This window comes from Schistocerca cancellata, chromosome 5, assembly GCF_023864275.1.
Source record: "Schistocerca cancellata isolate TAMUIC-IGC-003103 chromosome 5, iqSchCanc2.1, whole genome shotgun sequence".
Classification (NCBI taxonomy): Eukaryota; Metazoa; Arthropoda; class Insecta; order Orthoptera; family Acrididae; genus Schistocerca; species Schistocerca cancellata.
The window spans coordinates 324,213,044-324,235,619 of record NC_064630.1 but is presented as its reverse complement, the minus strand read 5'-3'; the positions used below and the strand labels follow the sequence as shown (position 1 = coordinate 324,235,619).

Below are 22,576 nucleotides of genomic sequence, written 5' to 3'. Positions count from 1 at the left end.
ATACATACAGCAACAGAAGAAATTGTAACACCAATGATAAATGTAACACATGGCAAGGAAATAATAAACTGGATGGAAACCTCAAAATTCTTAGGTGTATATATTGATGAGAATTTAAACGGGAAAAGCCACATTTTGGAAATTCTCATACAACTTACTTCAGCCTCATTTGCACTTTGATTCATAGCAAATCTTGGGGAGAGAGAGAAATCAGTAAGTAGACATTGTGCATATTTTCAGTCAATAATGTCATATGGAATGATGTTCTGGGGTAACCCATCTTTAAGAAAGTTCTTCACTGTTTAGAATGTGCTGTAAGAAGAATATGGGATGCTAACTCATGATCATCAATTAGACATCTGTTCAAGGAGTCAGGCATTTTGTCTACTGCTTCACAGTAATTTATTCCCTCATGGAATTTACTGTAAATAATCCACTGCAGTTCAAAAGGAATAATTATGTGCTTAATTACAATACCAGAAGAAAATATAGTATTCATTACTCCACATTACTGTAGTATTTAGCACAAAAAGGTATTTCCAATGGTGCAACAAATTTTTGATCACCTTCCCAGTAATACAAAATGTCTGACAGATAGCAAAGTAATATTCGGAAAAAAAAGGAAAAAGTTTCTCTTTGACTATTTCTCTTTTGTAGAAGAATATCTGTCATTGTAATGTGTAGAATGTGGTGGGTAGGAATTACAACAACTATATAAATGTTTGACAAGGATCCATATTTACAAATTAGTTGTAAATGTAAAAATGACTCGTTTCAGATCATTACAATTTAACATGCAAATTATCCATGCAACATGGAACTATCTAACCAAAACTAATATTATTTACCAGAATTCAATTAATAACCATTCTTTGGCAAATTGATCTTGACACATATCTTGCGTAAAGTAAAACTGCATGCCAATAACTGTTATAAGATGCCACTATCACAAACCTACATTATTAAGTTGAACCATCCTACATTTCTCAAAACAGTTCACGAGTTGCATCATTGAGCTACAGCCATAGCAATCTACGGTTTTGCATACATTCAGCTGTCAGCATCAACATTTCACTCAATGTTATCCTATGCAAAGTATATGTCAAAAGCAACTGCAACAGAATGCATAAAAAGAAACAAAGTTTGATTTCTATTGCACTTCTGGCACGACATAGGTGCTTGCAGGAAAATGGCTTTCGTATGCTTGGTGTAATGTGTAGAGGTTTTCCCTACTGTCTTGGCTTCTAAGATGAATACAATTTGAAGGAAAGGAGAGAGATAGATAAATAGAGATGCTAGCAATAAATCTTTAAAGACTTCCTCACTTAATCAGTTTCAGATTATTTACAGGAAGGGGTAATTAATTAAAAAGAAAAAAGGGGGGGGGGGTGTCTGCACTGGGAATGGCATTAGTATGTACGGTATACACATACTGACCACTGTTTTTCCTTTTTTACAGTAAAATTTAGTTCATTTTGAAATTCCAGAACAGCTTCCATTCTCTTGCCAAATGGTAACAAATATTGCAAAAAGTGTGATTCAGAACCACACACCTGTAGTAAAGGAAGCATATTTGACAAAGTTGACTGTCAAACTTGAAGGAGAAGGAGAAGAAATGACAACAAAAGGAATTGCATACAATACAATATCTATTTGGCTTTTCTTTCAGATATCAGCCATTTAGTAAGAGTATAGTGCAATTAAAATACAAAAATTGAGAAAAGAGAGAAAAAACAAAATGTGAATGGGCAGAACAAAAAGAGGAATGAGGTGAAGTCCAGAAGGGTGGCAGCTAAGAGGCTATGCCCCTATTTTTATGTATTTATTTTGGCTTTACTGAGGGTTGCAACTCATTAATGTACGAATTTATGTTACTTTGTGTGGTTGCAACTCATTAATGTAAGAATTTATGTTACTTTGTTTTGATGAATGTATGCACCTATGTAGTAAAATGAAAATTCCAAGCAGAGATAATCTTTTAACTCATCTTAACTCTCTTTAAGTATTTGGTGTTTGTAAGTTGATTCCTCTGGAATGTAGAGAGAGATTCTTTGTTGTCTCAAAAGCTTTTTGATGCTTCTGCGAAGATACAGTACATTTTTAACTCTTTATCAGTGAACATACTTATTTAGCACTTTGCAGGCATTTGTGTTGTGATGCATCTACACTTTCCCCTACAAATGAACTGTTTTTCAGTAGCAGTAAGCTTCCTGAAAAATTCTTGAAAGACGAAGGCTCTCCTGCCTTTGGTAATTTTTCTGTCATGAAATTGTCAGCATAATCACAGCCTATAGATCAGTGTTACATGGCTCTCTGGAAATTGAATTTTAGATTAAGTTTGAAATCAATGTAGTGTTTGTAGCTCCCCATGTTAATGAATCCTAAATTCAAGGTATTCAAACTATTAACTAATGTGTCTAATACGAGCTGTTCATCTATGCTACAACTAACATGTAATTATCAAGAGAAGTAAGTAGACAAAGTGAAGATCAATATACTGTACAAATAATACATTATCAGACTGCAATACAACCAAGGAACTTTTTACCCACAAGACACACCAAAGCATACTGCTTTGTTAGACTTTACAGCTTACTGTAGCTGAAATAGAGTATTAAAATTTCTTACCTTGTGCTTGTAACCTTGTCCTAACAAGTGCTAGTGGGTAACTGCAAACCTGCCCACACGTACTTGATATAGTCCCACAAGTTAGAAGTAGTAGGACACTTGGTGTTGACCCGTCATTGTGCTTGCGAAGGTATGTGTTCTTGAGTGTCTGGAACAAGCAGAACAATGACAGCCATTATAACCATTTTCTAATAGTATTGCTTCAAACACACAAAAGAAGCCTATCTGGCATATTTCTTTACTACAAGTGTGGTTTACGAACATTTACAGTTTTCCAAAGCAATTATCAACTCAACTCAACTTCAAAAAGTATGAAGTTTCCTAAAATAAATATTTATCTATCAGAAACTAGGAAAAACCATTCCACAGCTGACTGACAAACAAATATTAATGCACAATTTTTGAACTTAGAATCATACGATTTCATTTCCAGAAGATCTGGCCAAAAGTTTGTGAAATCTGTAGAATACATGATAATCAGGATGCAGGTCACCAAGTGCCTCACAGGGCATTACAGCACAGTACGGAGATAGTATTGCTGTATTAATCATTAGTGAGAAATCTGTTCCATCATTACATCCACTTAAGTTTTAATTGTTGAATAACAGAAAAGCACGAAAATGTTCTGCATCTGTACAGAGAGGCCATACCAGGGACTCAAAATGCGTGGCCTTATATGCCACAACTGTACACTAGGAAAATACAAAGCAACTACCTAAAAACTGACAACTTGGAAATTAACCTTCTAGTTGGCTAGACTCTGAAATTTGTCCACATATGGGATGACATCTTTTTGCCACTACTAGCTGATTTGCATTCTCCAATACATACAAGGAATATAATTTATCCAGAATGAGATTTTCACTCTGCAGCGGAGTGTGCGCTGATATGAAACTTCCTGGCAGATTAAAACTGTGTGCCCGACCGAGACTCGAACTCGGGACCTTTGCCTTTCGCGGGCAAGTGCTCTACCATCTGAGCTACCGAAGCACCGTTCGAGTCTCGGTCGGGCACACAGTTTTAATCTGCCAGGAAGTTTCATATCAGCGCACACTCCGCTGCAGAGTGAAAATCTCATTCTGGAAACATCCCCCAGGCTGTGGCTAAGCCATGTCTCCGCAATATCCTTTCTTTCAGGAGTGCTAGTTTTGCAAGTTTCGCAGGAGAGCTTCTGTAAAGTTTGGAAGGTAGGAGACGAGATACTGGCAGAAGTAAAGCTGTGAGTACCGGACGTGAGTCGCGCTTCGGTAGCTCAGATGGTAGAGCACTTGCCCGCGAAAGGCAAAGGTCCCGAGTTCGAGTCTCCGGTCGGGCACACAGTTTTAATCTCCCAGGAAGTTTTAATATAATTTATACCTGATCCAATATTTGACTTTGTAACTAATGGAGCATTTACTTAATTTTTTCTACAAATTTAAAATAATAGGCAAATCAGAGAGCAACTCATATTGAGGCCATGTGATTGTCTATAGAGTATTTCCTGGTGCTGAAAATAATTCTGTTATAAAATTTTTCCGAGTGGCAGAGATTATATCATGGAAGTCTAAGTTGTTTACCGATCTGCTCATAGGCTTACACACCCATCAGTAAGGTACTTATGAACAAATTACATACATCAAATGATGATATCTTGTAACTAGGTGGGACAGATAATACTTTAAATTTTTATCATCAGAGGTAGTGTGTTTCATGTGCCAAGCTTGAGTTTAAATTCTCTTTTTAATTTATGTCGTCAATATAATGGGTGCTCTGACCAGCAGGTAGCAAGGAATGAAGGCCGTTCCACTGAAACAAGTTCCTTATGTTAAATACTGAAGTTACTAAAATCTAAGGATCAGATGGATCATATTAATGAATAAATGAATGAATGAATGAATGAATGATTATTAATCCCAGAAGAAAGAACTTGTATGATTTTATAAAGTTTTTCAACAGGTTATTAAAACTGCAGTTGGATCTTCCACCAATTAGTGAAAATTTGAAGTACAAAAGAATTGGCAGCATTTATTAACACAATCACTTTCACTTAAACACTGGAATTAATTACGTACCCATCTTTGTAGTGATGCCACCATTTTCTTCTGGAACTTGTTCATATATCAAACCCATTATGTGAAGTTACATTGCTACTGACAATAACAGAGTTACTAAATGTTTGCTGTAACATCATCTTATCAGTGAACTTGGTCAACTAGGTGGTGGAATCATTCCGGTTAACTTTATGAAGCAGTCAGTCAGTGCAGATGACATTAATGGATGGAACACACACTTCATCTACTTACAAAATAAGGGATAAGGAATGCAGACACTAATTTCACAGTGGATACTGTATCACAACCTACGTGAGGAATGCTGTTGGTCACACCTGGAGGAGCAGCGAGCGTCACTACGACTATACAAAAATAGAAAAAGAACGTGTTATCTTGAATTATGCAGATTTGACAGTAATGTAAGAAGAGAATTAGCAGCTCTGTGAGCTACAATTTGCAGTAGTATCATTTGGGCTAGACTAGAAGACTGGATTATTGTCAAGCCTATAAATTCAATGAAAGCATCCAGGAGAGGTTCCAGTCTTATAGATCAGTGTAGCTGTCACCAGTAGCTGCAATGCTTTGCAGACTGAAAACAAAATGACTGACACAACACAGGAAGTTAAATAGCAGTCCTTCAGTACAGAAGGTAAAAGTGGACGCCAAGTGTTGGAAAAAAAAATTACAATGACTAATTTGGTTTGATTGTTGTGTAGCAGTCATAGGAGGGGAATGTCAGATCCTGTAGGAAAGTATCTGGGAAGTGATCATCAGTTTGCTAGTATTTTTAAGCCAACTGTAGTGTTTAACGATGTTACCTGTGGTTTAGGCGCTCTGGGAGAGGATCTTGGAAAAGCATATCATGGAACAGTAGGAACTGACGCATCACCCCAACAGTAGGAACTGACGCATCACCCCACACTAAACTGTACCACATAAGGCACGGTTTGCACAGCAATGCTTCTGGTTAAGAGGCTATTTGCACAGCTAACTGACAAAAGAACCTAGTCTGGCCAAACAGTTATCCTCCTCACACCAGTGGTTCTAAATGCATTCTGCAGACCACTCTTAACGGTAAATTCATCCAAAAGACATGAATTGCAGAATAAATATAATCACAGTTGAAACAGCTACTGGCAGAACAAAATAATGTGGCTTTAACAAAGCCATGGACATTAAAAGTACATGCATTTAGTATCTTCCATCAAAACATTAGAAGTGTCAATCAAAAGGGTGAAGTTTGCATGTCCATAATACCAGAAAATGAAGGGATGGAACGGAATGTTGGCAGACTTCTTGTGCATATCAGGCCATCATATGGAAGTCACAGAAATTGAACAGATTAATCTTGGTGGATACAAGCTAATATTATACCACCTTAGAACCAACAAGAAAGAAGTGCGAATGTCTCTACATGCAAAAGATGTAGAAACTCCATGCCCTACAGGTCACTGAATACGGTGTTGAAAAGATCTTTGAGTACTGTAGCGTAATAGTAGATCAGGAAAAATACATGCTTGTAATACCGGCAATTTACAGGCCACCAACAGGAAGTATCTTAAGCTTCATAAAGGAGCTAGAGAGGTTAATACAGTTATGCAAACTTAACTGGATAATCACTATTTGTGGAAACTTTGGAGCTAGTTTTTTGTTTGCATGGATTGACCGAGTTGTTGGGTAAAACTTTGGGTCATTTTCCTCAGTAAGAAGTCCCTAGGAGGATCGAAGAATGAAGAGCAATAGCCACTGACAGTGTGTGTTTCAAAATGAAAGGCAGAAATAAACAGACATGAAAGTCTTTCAGTTTTGTTCAATATATCCTACTCATATCAAGATCCTACCAAAGGCCAAGCTCTTTAATAAATGTGGCAAGCAAAGACACACTGTTCACAACAGCAGAACTACTCACGTGAGGTTACAATAAATATTGTCTAAGGGTCCAACCCTGGCTATTGCTGCAAAGTGGCACAGTTTTTTCTAGTTCAGCACATGTATTTCTGTGTACATCTTTTGTAATAAAATCTGGAAAATGTATACCAATATCACCAAAAAAAGGAAAATAAGATTGGTTAGTAGTTAATAATGATGTCTCAGTGAAGTAGTCAATATGAGCATACATTGCTCTCCCATAGCGTGAGATTTCTGTAAGCCAGACCATTAACCATTCATCCTTTCACTGCTACAGAAGTGCTCTCTGCATTCTGTGCTGAGGGTTTTTATTATGGCTAAACTGCTCACCAAATACTGGTGGCTGTGCTAAGAGATGGTGTTCTGGTCCATACAAAATACTTATTCATGTGGCCATGGCAATCATTGTATCTTATAAAATATTCAAGATACTTAAGCAAGGTTTTCTTAACAACAGCATGCAATGAGGCACATACATTGTGTGATAAATACTCTAAAATTTTTTATTCATTGACATTTGGAAGTAATTCGTCTGCAGCAATGAGAGGTCGGCAGCTCAGGACGCATACAGATAGCCATTGCACTGTAGGAAAACCCAAGCGGCGCCCACACACATCTGCAGCTCCTGGGGAATGGCGTAGCAGGATAGGTTTATACACAGACAGCAGCGAAGGGGTTAAGTGCTACATAGGATATGGCTTGAAATGTCACATAAAATATGAACAATAAAAGAAAAGTGTTGTCTGTTTAACAGTGAACATTGGTTTGTGATTGATACGGTCTTGATTAGGGCACCTCAGATAGATGCGTAATATAGACTGTGGACAGTTGTGCTCAATCTATCACCTTTATAATGCGATACATAATTTGGAGCAATGTGAAATAATACTGAAGAGAAATCGGCAACTAAATATCTAACTAAGCAGAAAATTCTGTAATCTGAATATGCGATTAAATTTTTAGCAAATCACCATGCAAGAAATTTGATCATCATCAGTATTACCCTATAATAAATATATCTAAAAACAAAGATGCTGTAACTTACCAAACGAAAGCATTGGTATGTTGATAGAGACAAAAAACACACACAAACACAAATTTCAAGCTTTCGCAACCCATGGTTCCTTCATCAGGAAAGAGGGAAGGAGAGAGAAAGACTAAAGGATGTGGGTTTTAAGGGAGAGGGTAAGGAGTCATTCCAATCCCGGGAGCAGAAAGACTCACCTTAGAGGGAAAAAAGGACAGGTATACACTCGCACGCGCGCGCACGCACGCGCATGGATGTGTGCGTGTGTGTGTGTGTGTGTGTGTGTGTGTGTGTGTGTGTGTGTGTGTGTGTGTGTGTGTGTGTGTGTTTTGTCTATCAACATACCAACACTTTCATTTGGTAAGTTACAGTATATTTGTTTTTAGATATATTTTTCCCATGTGGAATGTTTCCCTCTATTATATTCATATCATTAATTTTTACCCTATAATAAGTAATACACAGCATTATGGCAGCAAAACTGCACAGTGGAAATTACTGGAAACCACCCAAGAAGGCAAAGAAATTCAGCACCAAAAATTAAATGTAAGAAATAATGGCTTGTCAACTAAGTTGAATGAGTGTGGTGACATACAATGCTTCTGTGTAATTTTTTCTACAGAATTTTGATTACCTCAATATAATTTAAATTATTTAAAACACACAACGAGGAATGAAATATCAAACTACTGAAATTCACAACAAGAAGACTGACAAATGGACTTCTGAATCCATTCCAGTTTCACCAGAAAATTGCAAAGTGCAAACCAAGTTTGTTGCTGGTGGTGGGACTGGGGTGAAATCCCAGTGGGTTTATAGTTGTTTTTGAAAATCACAATTGCTCGAGGGAGAAGTATTCAGGATGGCACTGGTGGAATTCCAAGCCACACATTAAACTTTTGTCAATAGGTAATGCATGCTGCGAAGACCCTACAACCACAATATTTAAATGTTTCAAATAATTTTCAGAGAAAGCATTTAGTATTTTTTTGCACGATATCTTGTCACACCCACCACTTAGAAAACTGTAATCATCCCTTTCACTTGTTGGATGATTAAAGTACACTACAGTTGTGACAGTATGACTGCAGAAAACTGGTATTAGTTAGCTGAAGTTTACTCTAAAGTGTTCAGTTACACATAGGGGTAGCACAGTGGTTGGGGGGGGTGGAGATGTCTTACGGTCAATAGAAGTACCCAGTTTTAAGTTGATACTGCACCTTACCCATACTGCACATTGTTCAAATAATCTGCACACACTTCAATTTCTACCTCCAGGTTGTTCAGTTCCCTATCTACTGTGACAAATACAAACTTAATTTTACTCCAAAAATTTCACTATTGTCAGGTTCAGGATTTAGACAGCTTTCTGTACCTGATCCAAACACTGAGACTTTGTTGTAAATACTTTTGGCAGGATCACTACGTGTGTGTGTGTGGGGGGGGGGGAGGGGGGGGGGGCAGGAGCAGGAGGTCAATTCTTTGGATTTTACACTAACACTACAGGGTCTCATAACAGCTACCACTATCGGAACTGGATGGAGAGTGACCTATTCTAAAACAAACCTTGTGTGCACCCGATTTACAGTCACTTAACTCGATAATAGCCTCTGGTGTGTTGTGCACCCCTGATCCATTTAGCAGGTGGCCTACAGGTCTGAACCCTATGGTGTAAGTTAAGGAAGTCACAGCCCAGCTTATTATAGAATCTTTGAAGTCTCTGTTTGAAACCTTTGAACTGACTTGCAATCTGTGGACTACAATCAGTTCTGGAGAGCAATGCTGTAGATTGTGATCTTCGGCGAAATTCCTCAAGCTCAGCTGTTCTTCTCATCCTTCTCTGCCAGTAACTAGAATGATCGAAGTACAACCTCAGAGCCCATAGGACAGGCATAATTTGTTCCAATGTGAACCACAATTTGCAGTTGGTTGTACCTCATTTCCAAGAAAAATGTCTGTACAGATTAAAGGGAGACAAGGGAAACAAGAAGTTGGAAGTAGTAACAGGTACTAGAACATGCAAAGGCCCACAGATTCTTAATACCTGACTTAACTTATTTTGTATGGAATCAAGCAATGCCTCTAGACACAAGTACAGAAAACAGACCATGTTTGAATAGGGCCTGTTTCTACATGCCCAATGATTCACACAACTTGTCTTAAACTTCTAAGGACTTTAATCATAGCAGATAAGGAAAGTTGCTACTCACCATATAGCGGAGATGCTGAGTCGCGATAGGCACAACAAAAAGATTCGCATAATTATAGCTATCAGCCATTAGACCTTTGTCAGCAGTATATATAGACACACACACACACACACACACACACACACACACACACACAGACAGACAGACAGACAGACAGACAGACAGAACTTCCACGCACATCTGCAGTCTCAGAGTGTGGTTTCAGCTCTCTGAGACTGCAAACGTGTGTGCAAGTTGTGTTTGCGTGAGTGTGCCTGTGTGTATGTGCATATACTGCTGAAGAAGGTCTTAATGGCTGAAAGCTGTAACTGTGTGAATCTTTCTGTTGTGCCTATCGCGACTCAGCATCTCCGCTATATGGTGAGTAGCAACTTTCCTTCTCTGGTATTGTTACACTCCATCCTGGATTTTCCATTGTTTGATTTTAATGACTAATCTGTCAGACATGCGAGTTATTGTGAAGTGGGAACTTTAGAGAAATGCTGAATCGAGACATTACCCTGGTTGACACAGACAATTAAGTGAGAGGTACCAAAAAACGGACTATTCATCAAATGTCCTTTCCAATTATTACAGAAGACCTCCATCACACATACAATACAGATACTGGTGGTCAGTACCACCTTACTGTCGTGTGATCGTCTGCTGATGGTATCATCTGGATGTTGTATGGATGGGCGTAGGGGTCATCCCACCACTCTCTTGGCAGCTGTCAAATTTCCTAGATCGAGTTACTACTTTTCATTCAAGCAGCTCCAGAGTTGTCATCATGAGACTTAGTGCATCTCATTCCAGTCCTGTGAATTCAAGATGGGTCCTACGAAAAACTGTCAACCATGTTGACCACTTAGCCACAGAGGTGAGAAAATAAACAAATATAATTTTTGATGGGAGGAGGGTGTCTGCAGACACATCTACACCTATACACTGCAAACGACTGTCAGGTGCACGGCAGAGGAAGTCCCATTGTACCGGTTATTAGAGTTTCTTCCTGTTACATTCACATACGAGTTCTGTTCAAAAATTCCAGACCTTACACCATAAATTTTTTCTATGCTTACCTTTTACTTATTGTGAATAGTCTCCTTTGAAATACTCTACTCACAATTGAAGCACAACTCCCAATGCCATTTCCACTTCCGAAAGCAGTACGCTTCTTGATGTATTGTACGAAGCACCATCTGTGAGTTTTGAATTTTCTTTTATCTCATCTGACGTTGCAAATCTTCGTCCTTTCAATGCTGTTTCGACTTTGGAAATTAAAAAAAAATCCATAGGGGCCAGGTCTGGAGAGTATGAATGATACAGCAGCACAGTGATTTCATTTTCTGTGCAGTAGTCACACACCAACAGGGATGAATATAAGGGTGGATTATCGTGATGCACGTACCAATAGTACCACTGATTAACGGTTTGTCCCTGTGGCATGAATTCGTGATGAACTAATTCTTCAAAGTCAAAGAAAACTATCAGCATGGTTTTAAACTAACCTGTCGACCTTTTCTTGGTCCTTTCCGGACCCACTGTGGAGACTAAACTGTGGTCTCAGCATTACAACTGCAGACCCACGTCTAATCACCAGTTATGATTCTCTTAAGGATCATCTCATCCTCATTCTCATTTGCACAATCCAAAAGCTCTTCACAGATTGTGAGGTGAAGGTCTTTCTTGTCTTGACTCATGAGCCATGGGACGAACTTGGTGACAACACAATGCAACAAGATGGTGTGTCAGGATTTCATGACACGATCGAACTGAAATGTTACATTCTTCTGCAATCTCTCAGAAATTCAGTCTGTGATTGTCACACACAATTCCCAACACGAGTATCATTGGTGGACGTCAAAGGGCGTGCTGAATGAGGGTCATGTTTAACTTTTGTACGGTCATTTTTAAACCGTGTCAAACATTTGTAACAGAGTATGGCTTACCTACTCATCACCATAGGCTTCCTGCACCATTTAGTGTGTATATGCAAAGGTCTTCTTGAGTTTCACAAAAAATGTAATGCAGACGCGTTGCTCCTCTAACTCTCCCATCTCAAAATTCACAAACTATGCAGCACAACATTCTACTTAATACAAGACTGAACAACAACTAATGGACATACAACAATGAAACTTCCAGCAGTTGCACATTAAACACAGGCGAGTGCAGGGATGCCAACCATTTTCATTCCAACACACCATCGGTCCAAAATTACGCGTGTCCTGGTACTTTTTGAACAGACCTCGTACGGAGTATTGGGAAGAATGACTGACTGAATGGCTCTATGCATGCTGTAATTATTCTAATCTTATCCTCACATTCCCTATGAGAGCAACACATAAGTGACTGTAGTATATTCCTACGGAATCATTTAAAGCTGGTTCTTGAAACTCTGTTAACAGACTTTCTCAGGGTAGTTTAATCCATCTTCAAGAGTCTTCTAGTTGAGTTCCTTCCCTTCCGTTTCTCAGTGAAACTCTCACGTGCGTTAAACCTGTGACCATTCATGCTGCCCTTCTCTGCATACATCAATATCTTTTGTTAGTCCTATTTGGTATGTGTCCCACACACTTGAGCAATATTCTAGAACTGATCGCACAAGTGACCTAAGCAATTTTCTATGTAGACAGATTGCACTTTCCAAGTAATTCTACCAATAAACCAAAGACTAGCACCTGCTTTACCCATGACTGAACCTATGTTAACACTCCATTTCAAATCCATATGAAGTGTTACCACCAGGTATTTATATACATTGGCCGATTACAACTGTGACTCATTGATATTATACTCATAGGATACTACATTTTTCTTTTTCTTTTTTGTTCTGTGAAGTGCAAAATTTTACATTTCTGAACATTTAGAGCAAGTTGCAAAACCCTACACTACTTTAAATCTTATGAAGATGTGACCAAATATTTATGCAGCTTTTTTCAGATAGTACTTCATTATAGATAACTACATCATCCACAAATACCATGAGATTACTATTAATATTATCTGCAAGGTCATTAACATACAACGAGAACAGCAAGGGTTCCAACACACTTCCCTGGGACACACCCGAATTTACTACTTCATCTGACTATGACTATCCATCCAAGGTAACATGCTGTGTCCTCCCTGCCAAAAAGTCCTCAATTTACCTTGACCCTTTAACTGCTCTGGACATGTTAACACGTGTGCCTTTTTACCTGTCCCTGTGTGCTCTGAACACGTTTACGCGCACCACCTGTCCTACTTGATACTCTGAATGTGCATACGCATAGACACATTCAGAGTACCAGGTAGAAGGACTGGTGGTGCGCGTAAACACATTCAGAGCACACAGGGACAGGTATTAAAGCATGTGTGTTAACACGTCCAGAGCAGTTAAAAGGGTTAATACTCCATATGACTGTACTTTTGAAAACAAGCATAGGTGTGGTACTGAGTCATATGCTTTTTGGAAATCAAGAAATAATGCTTCTACACGATTACCTTGATCCAAAGTTTTCAGTATGTAAGGTGGGAAAAGTGTGATTGGGTTTCACACGATCGATGTTTTCGAAATCCTTGCTGGTCGACACAGTTCAAGACACCTCATTATCTTCGAGCTCAGAATACTTTCTAAGATTATACCACAAATCAATGTCAGGAATCCCACGGAAACTCTCAAAAAATTTACTGCACCTGGCAAGATTCGAACACACAACCTTCTGAATATGAAGCTACTATCACACCCATTACACCCCTCAACCAGAATTCTGAGAGCTTCTGCCAAGTTTGGAAGGTAGGAGATGAGGTACTGGCAGACCTGAAGCTGTGAAGACTGGTTGTAAGTCATGCCTGGGTAGGTCAGTCGGTAGGGCATCTGCTTGTATGAGGCAAAGGTCCAGTTCGAGTCTCAGTCCGGCACACAGTTTTAATCTGCCAGGAAGTTTCAATGTCAGAAATACTGGACAGTTGTTTTGTGGATTACTTATACTACCCTACTTGTAGACGAGTGAGACCTGTGCCCTCTTCCACGAATGGGCACTGTTTTTTGTTCAAGCGTTTTACAATGGGTTAGAGTTAGAAGAAGGGCTAACACAGTTGTAAATTCAGTATGGAATCTGACAGGGATTCTATTGAGGCCTGGAGCTTTATCCAGTTTTAACAATTTATTCATCTTTTGACTGGTACAAGGATTAAACTAAGGCAATTTGCTGGGTTTTCCTTTGTAAAGGAACATTTAAAACAGTTAAGCAGTTCGGCTTTGGCTTTGCTACTCTCAATTTTAGCTCCTCTCTCATTCACTATGGACTGGACACCAACTTTGGTACCATTGACAGACTTTACATACGATCAGAATTTCTCTGGGTTCTATGAAAGGTCATGGACATGAGTGGAGTTTTTAGGCTGGTGACACCCCATGCCCCCATCTATGTTCACAATGAGATGTACATATGAAATTATGTGATACTGATACTATACATATCTCAGCCTTAACAGGTCCCTTTCATGCAAATATCATAGGTAAATGACAAGGCTATTTCAGTTTAAAGTGGAACAAAACTCATGAATATCAGTGAGGAAGAAACAATGTCCTCTGCTTAAATTGCATCTAAGTTATCTCCAGATCACTTTCGGTACAAGAATCCCGTTCTAAGATGGCTTTTGTGTGAGTGTCTGCATAAGTTCATTGTGCGCCGAAATTTACAGATGGCCATATTTTGGGATTCTTTGAGACACAAAGGTGATGGCATGGATTTTGGTGCAGGAAGTGTGGTAGCAACCATTTCAGTTTATTTAAGATAGGAAAATCATAAAAATCGTAACTAGAATGGTTGTGGAGTAGAGTGATTACAAAACATTTGTGCATTCTAATCCTATACTGTTAAGTTCTTAGGACACAATCCCTCTGCCACGCATTTCACAGTTGTTTGTAAAGTATATGTGGCTGCAGGTGTAAGTGTACATCTAATTCAGCCTGAAGGGTAGGCACTTTACCTTGCTGTTCCACTATCTTTCCATCTTTAGTGAGTACCTTAAATAATCACTGAAAATCCCCCCTTTATTTCCCTAATTCCAACACAACTATAGTCACCCAAGTGAAAAGAAATATACAACTAGTTTCTCATTTGAACTGTTTACAATCATACACAATGTCAAACACTTCTCACTCAACTTCTTTAGCAGTTGTAGCAAGAACAAGTAAACATATTCCCAGGATAAACTGAAACCCCCATTTGCAGAAATTAAATCTATATGCAAACACGCTAAGATTTGTGCAAATTCGTTTAACTAAAATGAAAGTACACTACCTCTACATACATTTGAATTAAGCAGCAATAAAATCAGCCCCCCTCAGTTATCCTGGAATGGAACAAATCTTGCCTACATGGTCCCTGTGGGATTGATGTTTAGTATAATCCTTTATTCTTAATGCTAGTTATTGAAAGGCACAATGTCAGGAAGAACTGCATTTACAACTTGTAGAATTGTTGTTTATTAAAACATGACCATTTTCGAAATTTTAAGCCACATCATCAGGTGAACCTATGTGGTGAAAAGCAAAGTACAGTGTTACCACATTTTTCAGGTATTAAAATTAGTAAAGGAATGTCTAAAATATACCCACAAAGTTAAAAGACCATATACATACCCATCACCCCTAGTCAAAATTTACTATTCAGAGAATGTCGTCAATACTATGGCAAGCGAAAGGTAAAGAGTAATTGCCCCATTCTTTAAGAATTTCCTGCATCTAGAAAGAAGAAAGACAATATTTTATAGTGGGTGGACATACACTTTTTTAAAAGAAGAGGCCGGATTGACAATAAAGAATTGTCACTGCTAACATGATTAGTTGTGGCATACGCAAATTACAATGTGGAAAAAATCAGGTGGCCAGTATGACAGCAAGGAGCTCAGTGCAGAACAAGGCAAAAGCGATGAAGAGAGACTAACTGGCTGCCTGCACTGATCTGCTCTGCTGTCATACAGGTAACACACTGCCACCCAATTCTTTCCACGTTGTAATTTGCATGTGCCATGACTAATCACGTTCGCAGTGACAATCCTTTATCGGCAGTCTGGCCCCTTTCCAAAAACTTCTAGCTTACACTCACCATAATTTTCTTTTTAAAGGCATTCAAATCTTATAGAATGGACATCATCATCATTAAATTTTGCTCACCATAGTACTGACAATATTCTCTGAATTGTAAATTGGCTATGAGGGATGGGTATACCTAAATCTTTTAACACTGTGAGTATATTTTTCACATTCCTTTGCTAATTTTAATATCCGCAAAATGTGATGACACTGTACTTTGCTTTTTATGACGTAGATTTTATCCGATGATGCGGCTTAAAGCCGCAAAACCAGTTGTGTTTTAATAAACAACAATTTTGCCAGCTGCAAGCAGTGTTCTTCCTAATATCATGCCTTTCAACAGCTGCAGTTGACTGGAATACAAAACAGTTATTGGAAATTCGTAAATAGGGTTCCACAGGATATATGGATGCTATTTTCAAGAGTGTATTAATTCAAATTTTTACTACTTAAAAAATGTAAACAAAAAATAAGCCTAGAGCCTAACTTTTAAATTTTTTTTAATAATATGCAGACAAAACATTTTCCACATGCCTTACAATACATACTAACACACATTCCTGCATGAATTTCACAAAAATACTATCAACTACTAGTTAAATTGCTTATGTTTACAAGATCATGCAGGTAAGGCTGCTTGACGTATTTGAAAGCGTGCCGTCAAAATTATGACTCTTGATCACTTCCATCAGTAGTAATGTCCTTGGGCTCAGGCAGTTCCAAGTAATGGCAGATTTTTGTGAAAAATTTTATATGACACTGATTACAATGCACAGGGATACCAGTAGTAATTATTTCTGCGACAAAAAATACATATATGAAGAAAGAATGTCAGAAGAAAGCAGAAGTTGATATGATGAAACTGAAGTAAATATGACGAGGCGATCACTGTAATAAAGTAACTGAACTGAAAAATAAATAAAAAAATACAATAGTGCAGTATGTCACTTTAAACAAAAAAAATTTAAATAATGTCACATTGTCATAAAAGAAAAAAAAGCAGTATAACTAATCTTTATGTTCTCATATTCTTACAAGGAATGAAGCAATGGCGAGGGTACCTGGCTGAAGCTTTCATTTTAAATGTAAATGAAAAGTTCATGTTGGTAAGTGGACAGAAATTTGGTTTCATGACTAATAATACAACTGCAATTTTGCTTCAATAGGTATTAATGTCAGTCCCTCCTTTATGTGGCTGATGCTTTTGCCAATAATCATCTTCATCATTGCTTTTTATTACTTTTTTCAAACCTGGTTACCGCAAGTACCATTAGGCTGGTGGGGAGGAGTGGGGGGGACACCAATCTATACTACACAAGCAAGTCAGTTTGTAAGAACCATTACACAAACTAACAAACAATGTTATCTGCATTTACCAGGTGCCACATCCAACCACCCATTTAGCTTGCCACTGCCACAGTGGGTAAAAACACAAGCAGGAGTTCAGAACTGTATGTATTAGACTGTGCACTACTGTTGCTACTAACAATGATAAAATAACAACCACCACCACAACCACTACCATCAATGGTCCCTTTTAATTACAAGATTAAAAGGTAACTATTATAAGATAAACATGTCATGATTACCTACCTCATACACAGCAAGGTCGATTCCTGCATATGGAATAATTCCTAGTAAGTTAGGAACATAGCCTCTGTAGAAGCTCCTTAGTCCTTCTTTCTTGTAAATCTTTTTGGCAGCGTCTGCTATTCCTTTATATTGGCCAGTTTTACGTAAAGCTAATCTTGTTTTCAGCACCTGCAAAAATTGACAAAAGTTAGAATAACAAATACATTACACGACTCCATAATTCAAAAGCAAAAAATATAGAAATAATATCATGAACACTTTACCTCTAGTGGGTATATTGCAGTCTGGCTTATGCCACCTGCAAGAGATCCAGCTACAAATCTTTCATAGATCGAAAGTTCACGAGTATTATTTCCTCGGATTAGTCTTTTACACTGTTCATAAGCCATGAACTTAATAGCAGATTCTGGAGCAATCTTAACAACATTTATCCCATTGCCTCTCCAAAAGCTCCAAAAACCTCCTTCCTTAAAGAGATGGTTTAAGCATGACCTCATGCTTGTTTGTTTTGACCCGTGGACCTGCAACAGAACATAAATGCTTGCACTTAATGTTGGGATGTAGCTCTCCAGTACAGAAACAATAAGGCATTCCCACTTTTGAAAATCACGAGTTGTGAAGAAAAGTGGGGGAAAGTGGATTGAGAGGGGGGGGGGATGATGGCAGAGACAAATATGGTTCTTTCTAATTTTGCAAACAACCAAGAATCAAACCACCAACCTAAACTATTTGTCGTGGTATACGAGTGAATGCTGACTGTTTTTCAGCCATGGTGTGCATCCTTACAATCTAACAATTGTCAAAACTGAAAATTCAGCAACAGTGGAACAACAGTTAACTACAAATGTATTCTTATGCTCTAAGAAAAGACACAAAAGAAATTAGAGATACTGTATATTTGTGTACCTACCATATACATAGATGCATAACACAGGATCAATTTGATTCCACAAGTATCTTAATTAGATCCCTCATTTGCTAAAAAGATTTCTGCATTTGTTCATTTTTTTGTAAAAATTCTAAAGGAACATGTCAGAATATAAGGATGCTGCTCACGGTCGAAAAACGATCTTAAACTAAAATGTAATTCCAACAGTTGTGTATATTTTGTGTTGAGGTATTATACCACTCTAATACCTGACAGTGCACAAAGTGACACAAATAACATTGTGAATGAAGTTTGTAAAGCATATCTGAATTGCAAGTAAAACACAAGATTCAAGATAGCTTATTTTGAAGTGCTTTCAAGATTCTGATTATCACAGTGATCATCATCAATCATCATCATCATCATCATCGTTGTTATCAACATCGTCGTCGCGATTGTTCCCCTTTAGGAGAGCTATTGAACTTTAATTCATAATTTCATCTCTGCACATTTTTCTTCTTTGCGTCTCCAACACCCTTCATCCTCTCAGAATGCTCCTCCTTCCGTTCTTCTGTCCATTTTTTATCAGGCTGGTGCGATGTTCTTTCCTCAAACTTCACACTTGTGATTCTATTCCAGCACCAAGTGCAGTCTAAAAGATTTTTATGTTGATCTGCTGCAGATCCCTCTGGACTTCTTTCAGCCATTCTGTACTGCACTTACACTTTTTTTATAATACTGAAAAGTTTCCTTGCTCTTCTGGAGTCTTCCATCCTGTAGATATGTGTATAAAATTTGGCTTGGCGTTTTCAGATTTCATCTGTTACTGTGTTGGTCTTTATAGAGCTCATTTTGTGGTCTCTTCATCCAAATGCCGTTTTTGTTAATTACCCCGTAAATCTTCCCAGTAAGTTTTCTTTCCTGCTTTACTATTTCCCTAATTTTTGAATGACCACCAATCACCATTGTTTCAGCTGCGTAGATTGCTTCTGGAAGAATCACTGCTCTATATTGCCTTAATATTGATTTTGTAGAAATTCACTTCTTGTTATAATGTGTCCATGTTGGCTTGGGGCCTTCTAGAGCTTGGTGATTCTTTGTTCATTGGCGATTTGGTTTAATCCTTAAAACTGTATGTTTCTCTGAGGTATTTAAAATGGCAGAGTTGTGCAATTTTACCATGTTTTGTGATTGAAGGGAATTTATTTTCTGGCTGTCTTCCCATATACTTGGTTGTTTCATAAGATATCTGTAGTCTGGTTTTTTTTGTGAAATTTCATGCATCTTTTCCACTGCGTGAATCACTTTTGTTCTGTTACTGGTGATAAACGCAATATTGTCAGCGAAAGCAAGGCACTTGACTTCAATTCAGTTCTCTTTTCTGATACCAATTTGGATGCCCTTTACATGAGATTCCTATTCCGTGGTGATCTCTTCTAGAATAATATTGGAGAGCATTGAGGATAGTCTGTCTCCCTGTCGGACTATAGGTTTGATTTTGAACGATTCTGACATTTTGCCCAGGAATTTCACTTTGGATGTTCTTCCTGTAAGTGCCTGTTCTATGATTTTTTGGGTCTTTCAGTCGATCCCAAATTCTTCCACGATTTTAAACAGGGTTTCATGGTCCACTGAATCTTATGCTTTTCTGAAGTCGATGAATGTAACTACTGTATTTCTGCATTTCCTCATTTGGAATATCATCTTTTAAGCACCAGATCTGCTTTGCACATGATCGTCCTTTTCTGAATCCAGCGTGGTATTCACCAATTACTGGATCTGCTTAGGATTCTATCTTGTTTAAAAGTTTTTTTGAAAGGATTTTGTAACTGACTGGGAGCAAGGAAGTTCCTTTGTAGTTGTTGATGTCTGTCTTGTCGCCCTTTTTGTGTACAGGGTGAATGAAAGCACATTTCCAGTCCTCTGGTATTTGCTCCATCATCCATGTGTCTGATATTATATGATGTAGTTTCTGTATAAGTACAGAATCGTTTAGTTTCCAGAATACAGCAATGATCCCTTCTTTTCCTGGTGCTTTGTTATTTTTCAACTGTTTGACTATCTCCGTAATTTATTCGAGATAAGGGGCATGGGAGTCTGGGTGTGTGAATACTGGAGAAGAGAAGACAAGTTTTTCTTTGGGTGATATGCAGTCGAGGAGGGAACTGAAATAGTGGGCTAAGATTTTGCAGTTACCTTTCGTGTTAGTTTCCAAAGAGCCATTGGTATTTTTGAAGCACAAGCTAGGCACTTGGTATGCCTGTAAGTTTTCTCTTGAAGTCTTACAGAAATTTCTTTTATTATTTTTGATGAAATCTTGCTGGATTTTGCAGAGTCTGTTGTTGTCATATTCCCATTTTTCTTTTCTAATTATTTTTGATGTTTGTTTTTGGGTTTTAAGAACGTTCTCCCAGCTTTCTTCAGTTTTGCGACTGCTAAATTTTTTCCACACATTTATTCGGTTGTTGAATGCTTGATCGCAGGTTGCGTTCCACAAGCGATGTTTCCTGGTGCGAGGGGTTGTCCTAATTTGATTGTTGTTGTTGTGGTCTTCAGTCCAGAGACTGGTTTGATGCAGCTCTTCATGCTACTCTATCCTGTGCAAGCCTCTTCATCTCCCAGTACCTACTGCAACCTACATCCTTCTGATAATTCTTGAACCAACTGTTAGCTATGATTAAGTTATGCTCTGAGCAAAATTCTACCAGGCGGCTTCCTCTTTCATTCCTTACCCCTATTCCATATTCACCTACTACGTTTCCTTCTCTTCCTTTCCCTACTATCAAATTCCAGTCACCCATGAGTATTAAATTTTCCTCTCCCTTTACTATCTGAATAATTTCTTTTATCTCATCAATCTCTTCATCATCTTGATGGCTTCCTGAATTTTCTCTGTTAGTTTCTTCCAGTCCATTGATTTTTCCTGATTGATTTGCACGATGATTGTTTCTTTGTTGAGGTTCAGATATTCTGGATCTGGTTTTGTTCTTTTGGGTGGCCTTTTTAGCATTCTGTTGGGTTGGAATTTTGTTTTTATTTGAAGATGATGATGATCTGATTCAAAGACACCTTTTGGGGTCTGACATTTAGAATTTCTTTTATATTTTCTTTGGAAATTGCAACATGGTCAATTTGGTATTCACCCTGTCTAAGAATGGGTGATCCTCACATGGTTAATTTATGTGCAGGTTTTGGAAATTGGGTACTCATGATTTTAAGTTCGAAGTTTCTGCAGAAGTCAATTAGTTTTTTACCATACTTGTTGGTACGTTTGTGTTTGGTATGGTGGCCAGCGGCATCACTGATTTTTTTCCCCTTGCTTAACTGTGCATTAAAATTGCCTAATAAGATTTTCACATGGTGCCTTGGTATTTTATTTGTTCTTTCTTCTAGTGTTTCCTAGAAATTGTCCACTGTTTCAGGGTCCATTTTATTGTGGTGATTTGTGGGGCATGCACATTGATAAAAATGTAGATTTTATTAGCTGATTTTACTGAAAGTAGGGAGAGACTTTCATTGGGAGACATGAATTCATTAACTGAGTTGAGTATGGAAGTGCGTACGGCGAATCCAGTTCTGAAAAGTGGTAGTTTGTCTCTTACTTTTAGGGCAGGTTTGCCCTTGTAGCTCCTGTAATTATCTGTGTTAAAGTGTCCTTCATCCATGAATCTTGTCTCTTGCAGTGCAGTGATTTTCAGGTCAAATTTTCCCATTGTGTTGGTAGCTTGCTTTAATTTGCCTGTTATAGTGAGGGTGCTCACATTAATTGTGCCAATAAAGTTTTTACACTTCGTTTTGAGTGTGTGAGAAGTCTTTTGAGAAGCTCCGATTCTTCTCCACATGGCGTCCCTGATCCCCTAGAATTCAATGATCAGGAGAATCCAGTCTATTGACTGGTGTCAGGGGTAGTGATTCTGTGGTCCTCTTTTCCATCGTGCATTCAAATTGAATTTTGGTTTTTGGGGTGATCTCTGTTGAGACCACAGGTATACGACGCAATTTTTGAGTTCAAAAAGGTATTGGTGCAGCTGCCTCAACTAGGGGAATTAATAACAATAACAACAATAACAATAACAATAACAATAACAACAATAACAATAACAATATTATTATTATTATTATTATTATTATTATTATTATTATTATTATTATTATTATTATTATATTATTATTATTATTATTATTATAACGATACTCTACAAGAGAGGTAGGAAACAGATGAGAAGGAGGTATGTTGTTAGTCTG

The 22,576-nt window shown here is 37.9% G+C and overlaps 1 protein-coding gene across 1 annotated transcript in view; it reads right to left on the bottom strand.

The window, feature by feature from the left end:
- Window positions 1–22,576, bottom strand: part of LOC126187355 (calcium-binding mitochondrial carrier protein SCaMC-2) — a 225,517-nt gene that overhangs the window by 10,264 nt on the left and 192,677 nt on the right. The window contains exons 6-8 of the mRNA XM_049928384.1: window positions 17,727–17,984; window positions 17,464–17,631; window positions 2,629–2,776 (exon numbers count right to left, since the gene is read on the bottom strand). Of these exons, the coding sequence (XP_049784341.1) occupies window positions 2,629–2,776; window positions 17,464–17,631; window positions 17,727–17,984 (574 nt within the window). The remainder of the gene's footprint in view (window positions 1–2,628; window positions 2,777–17,463; window positions 17,632–17,726; window positions 17,985–22,576) is intronic.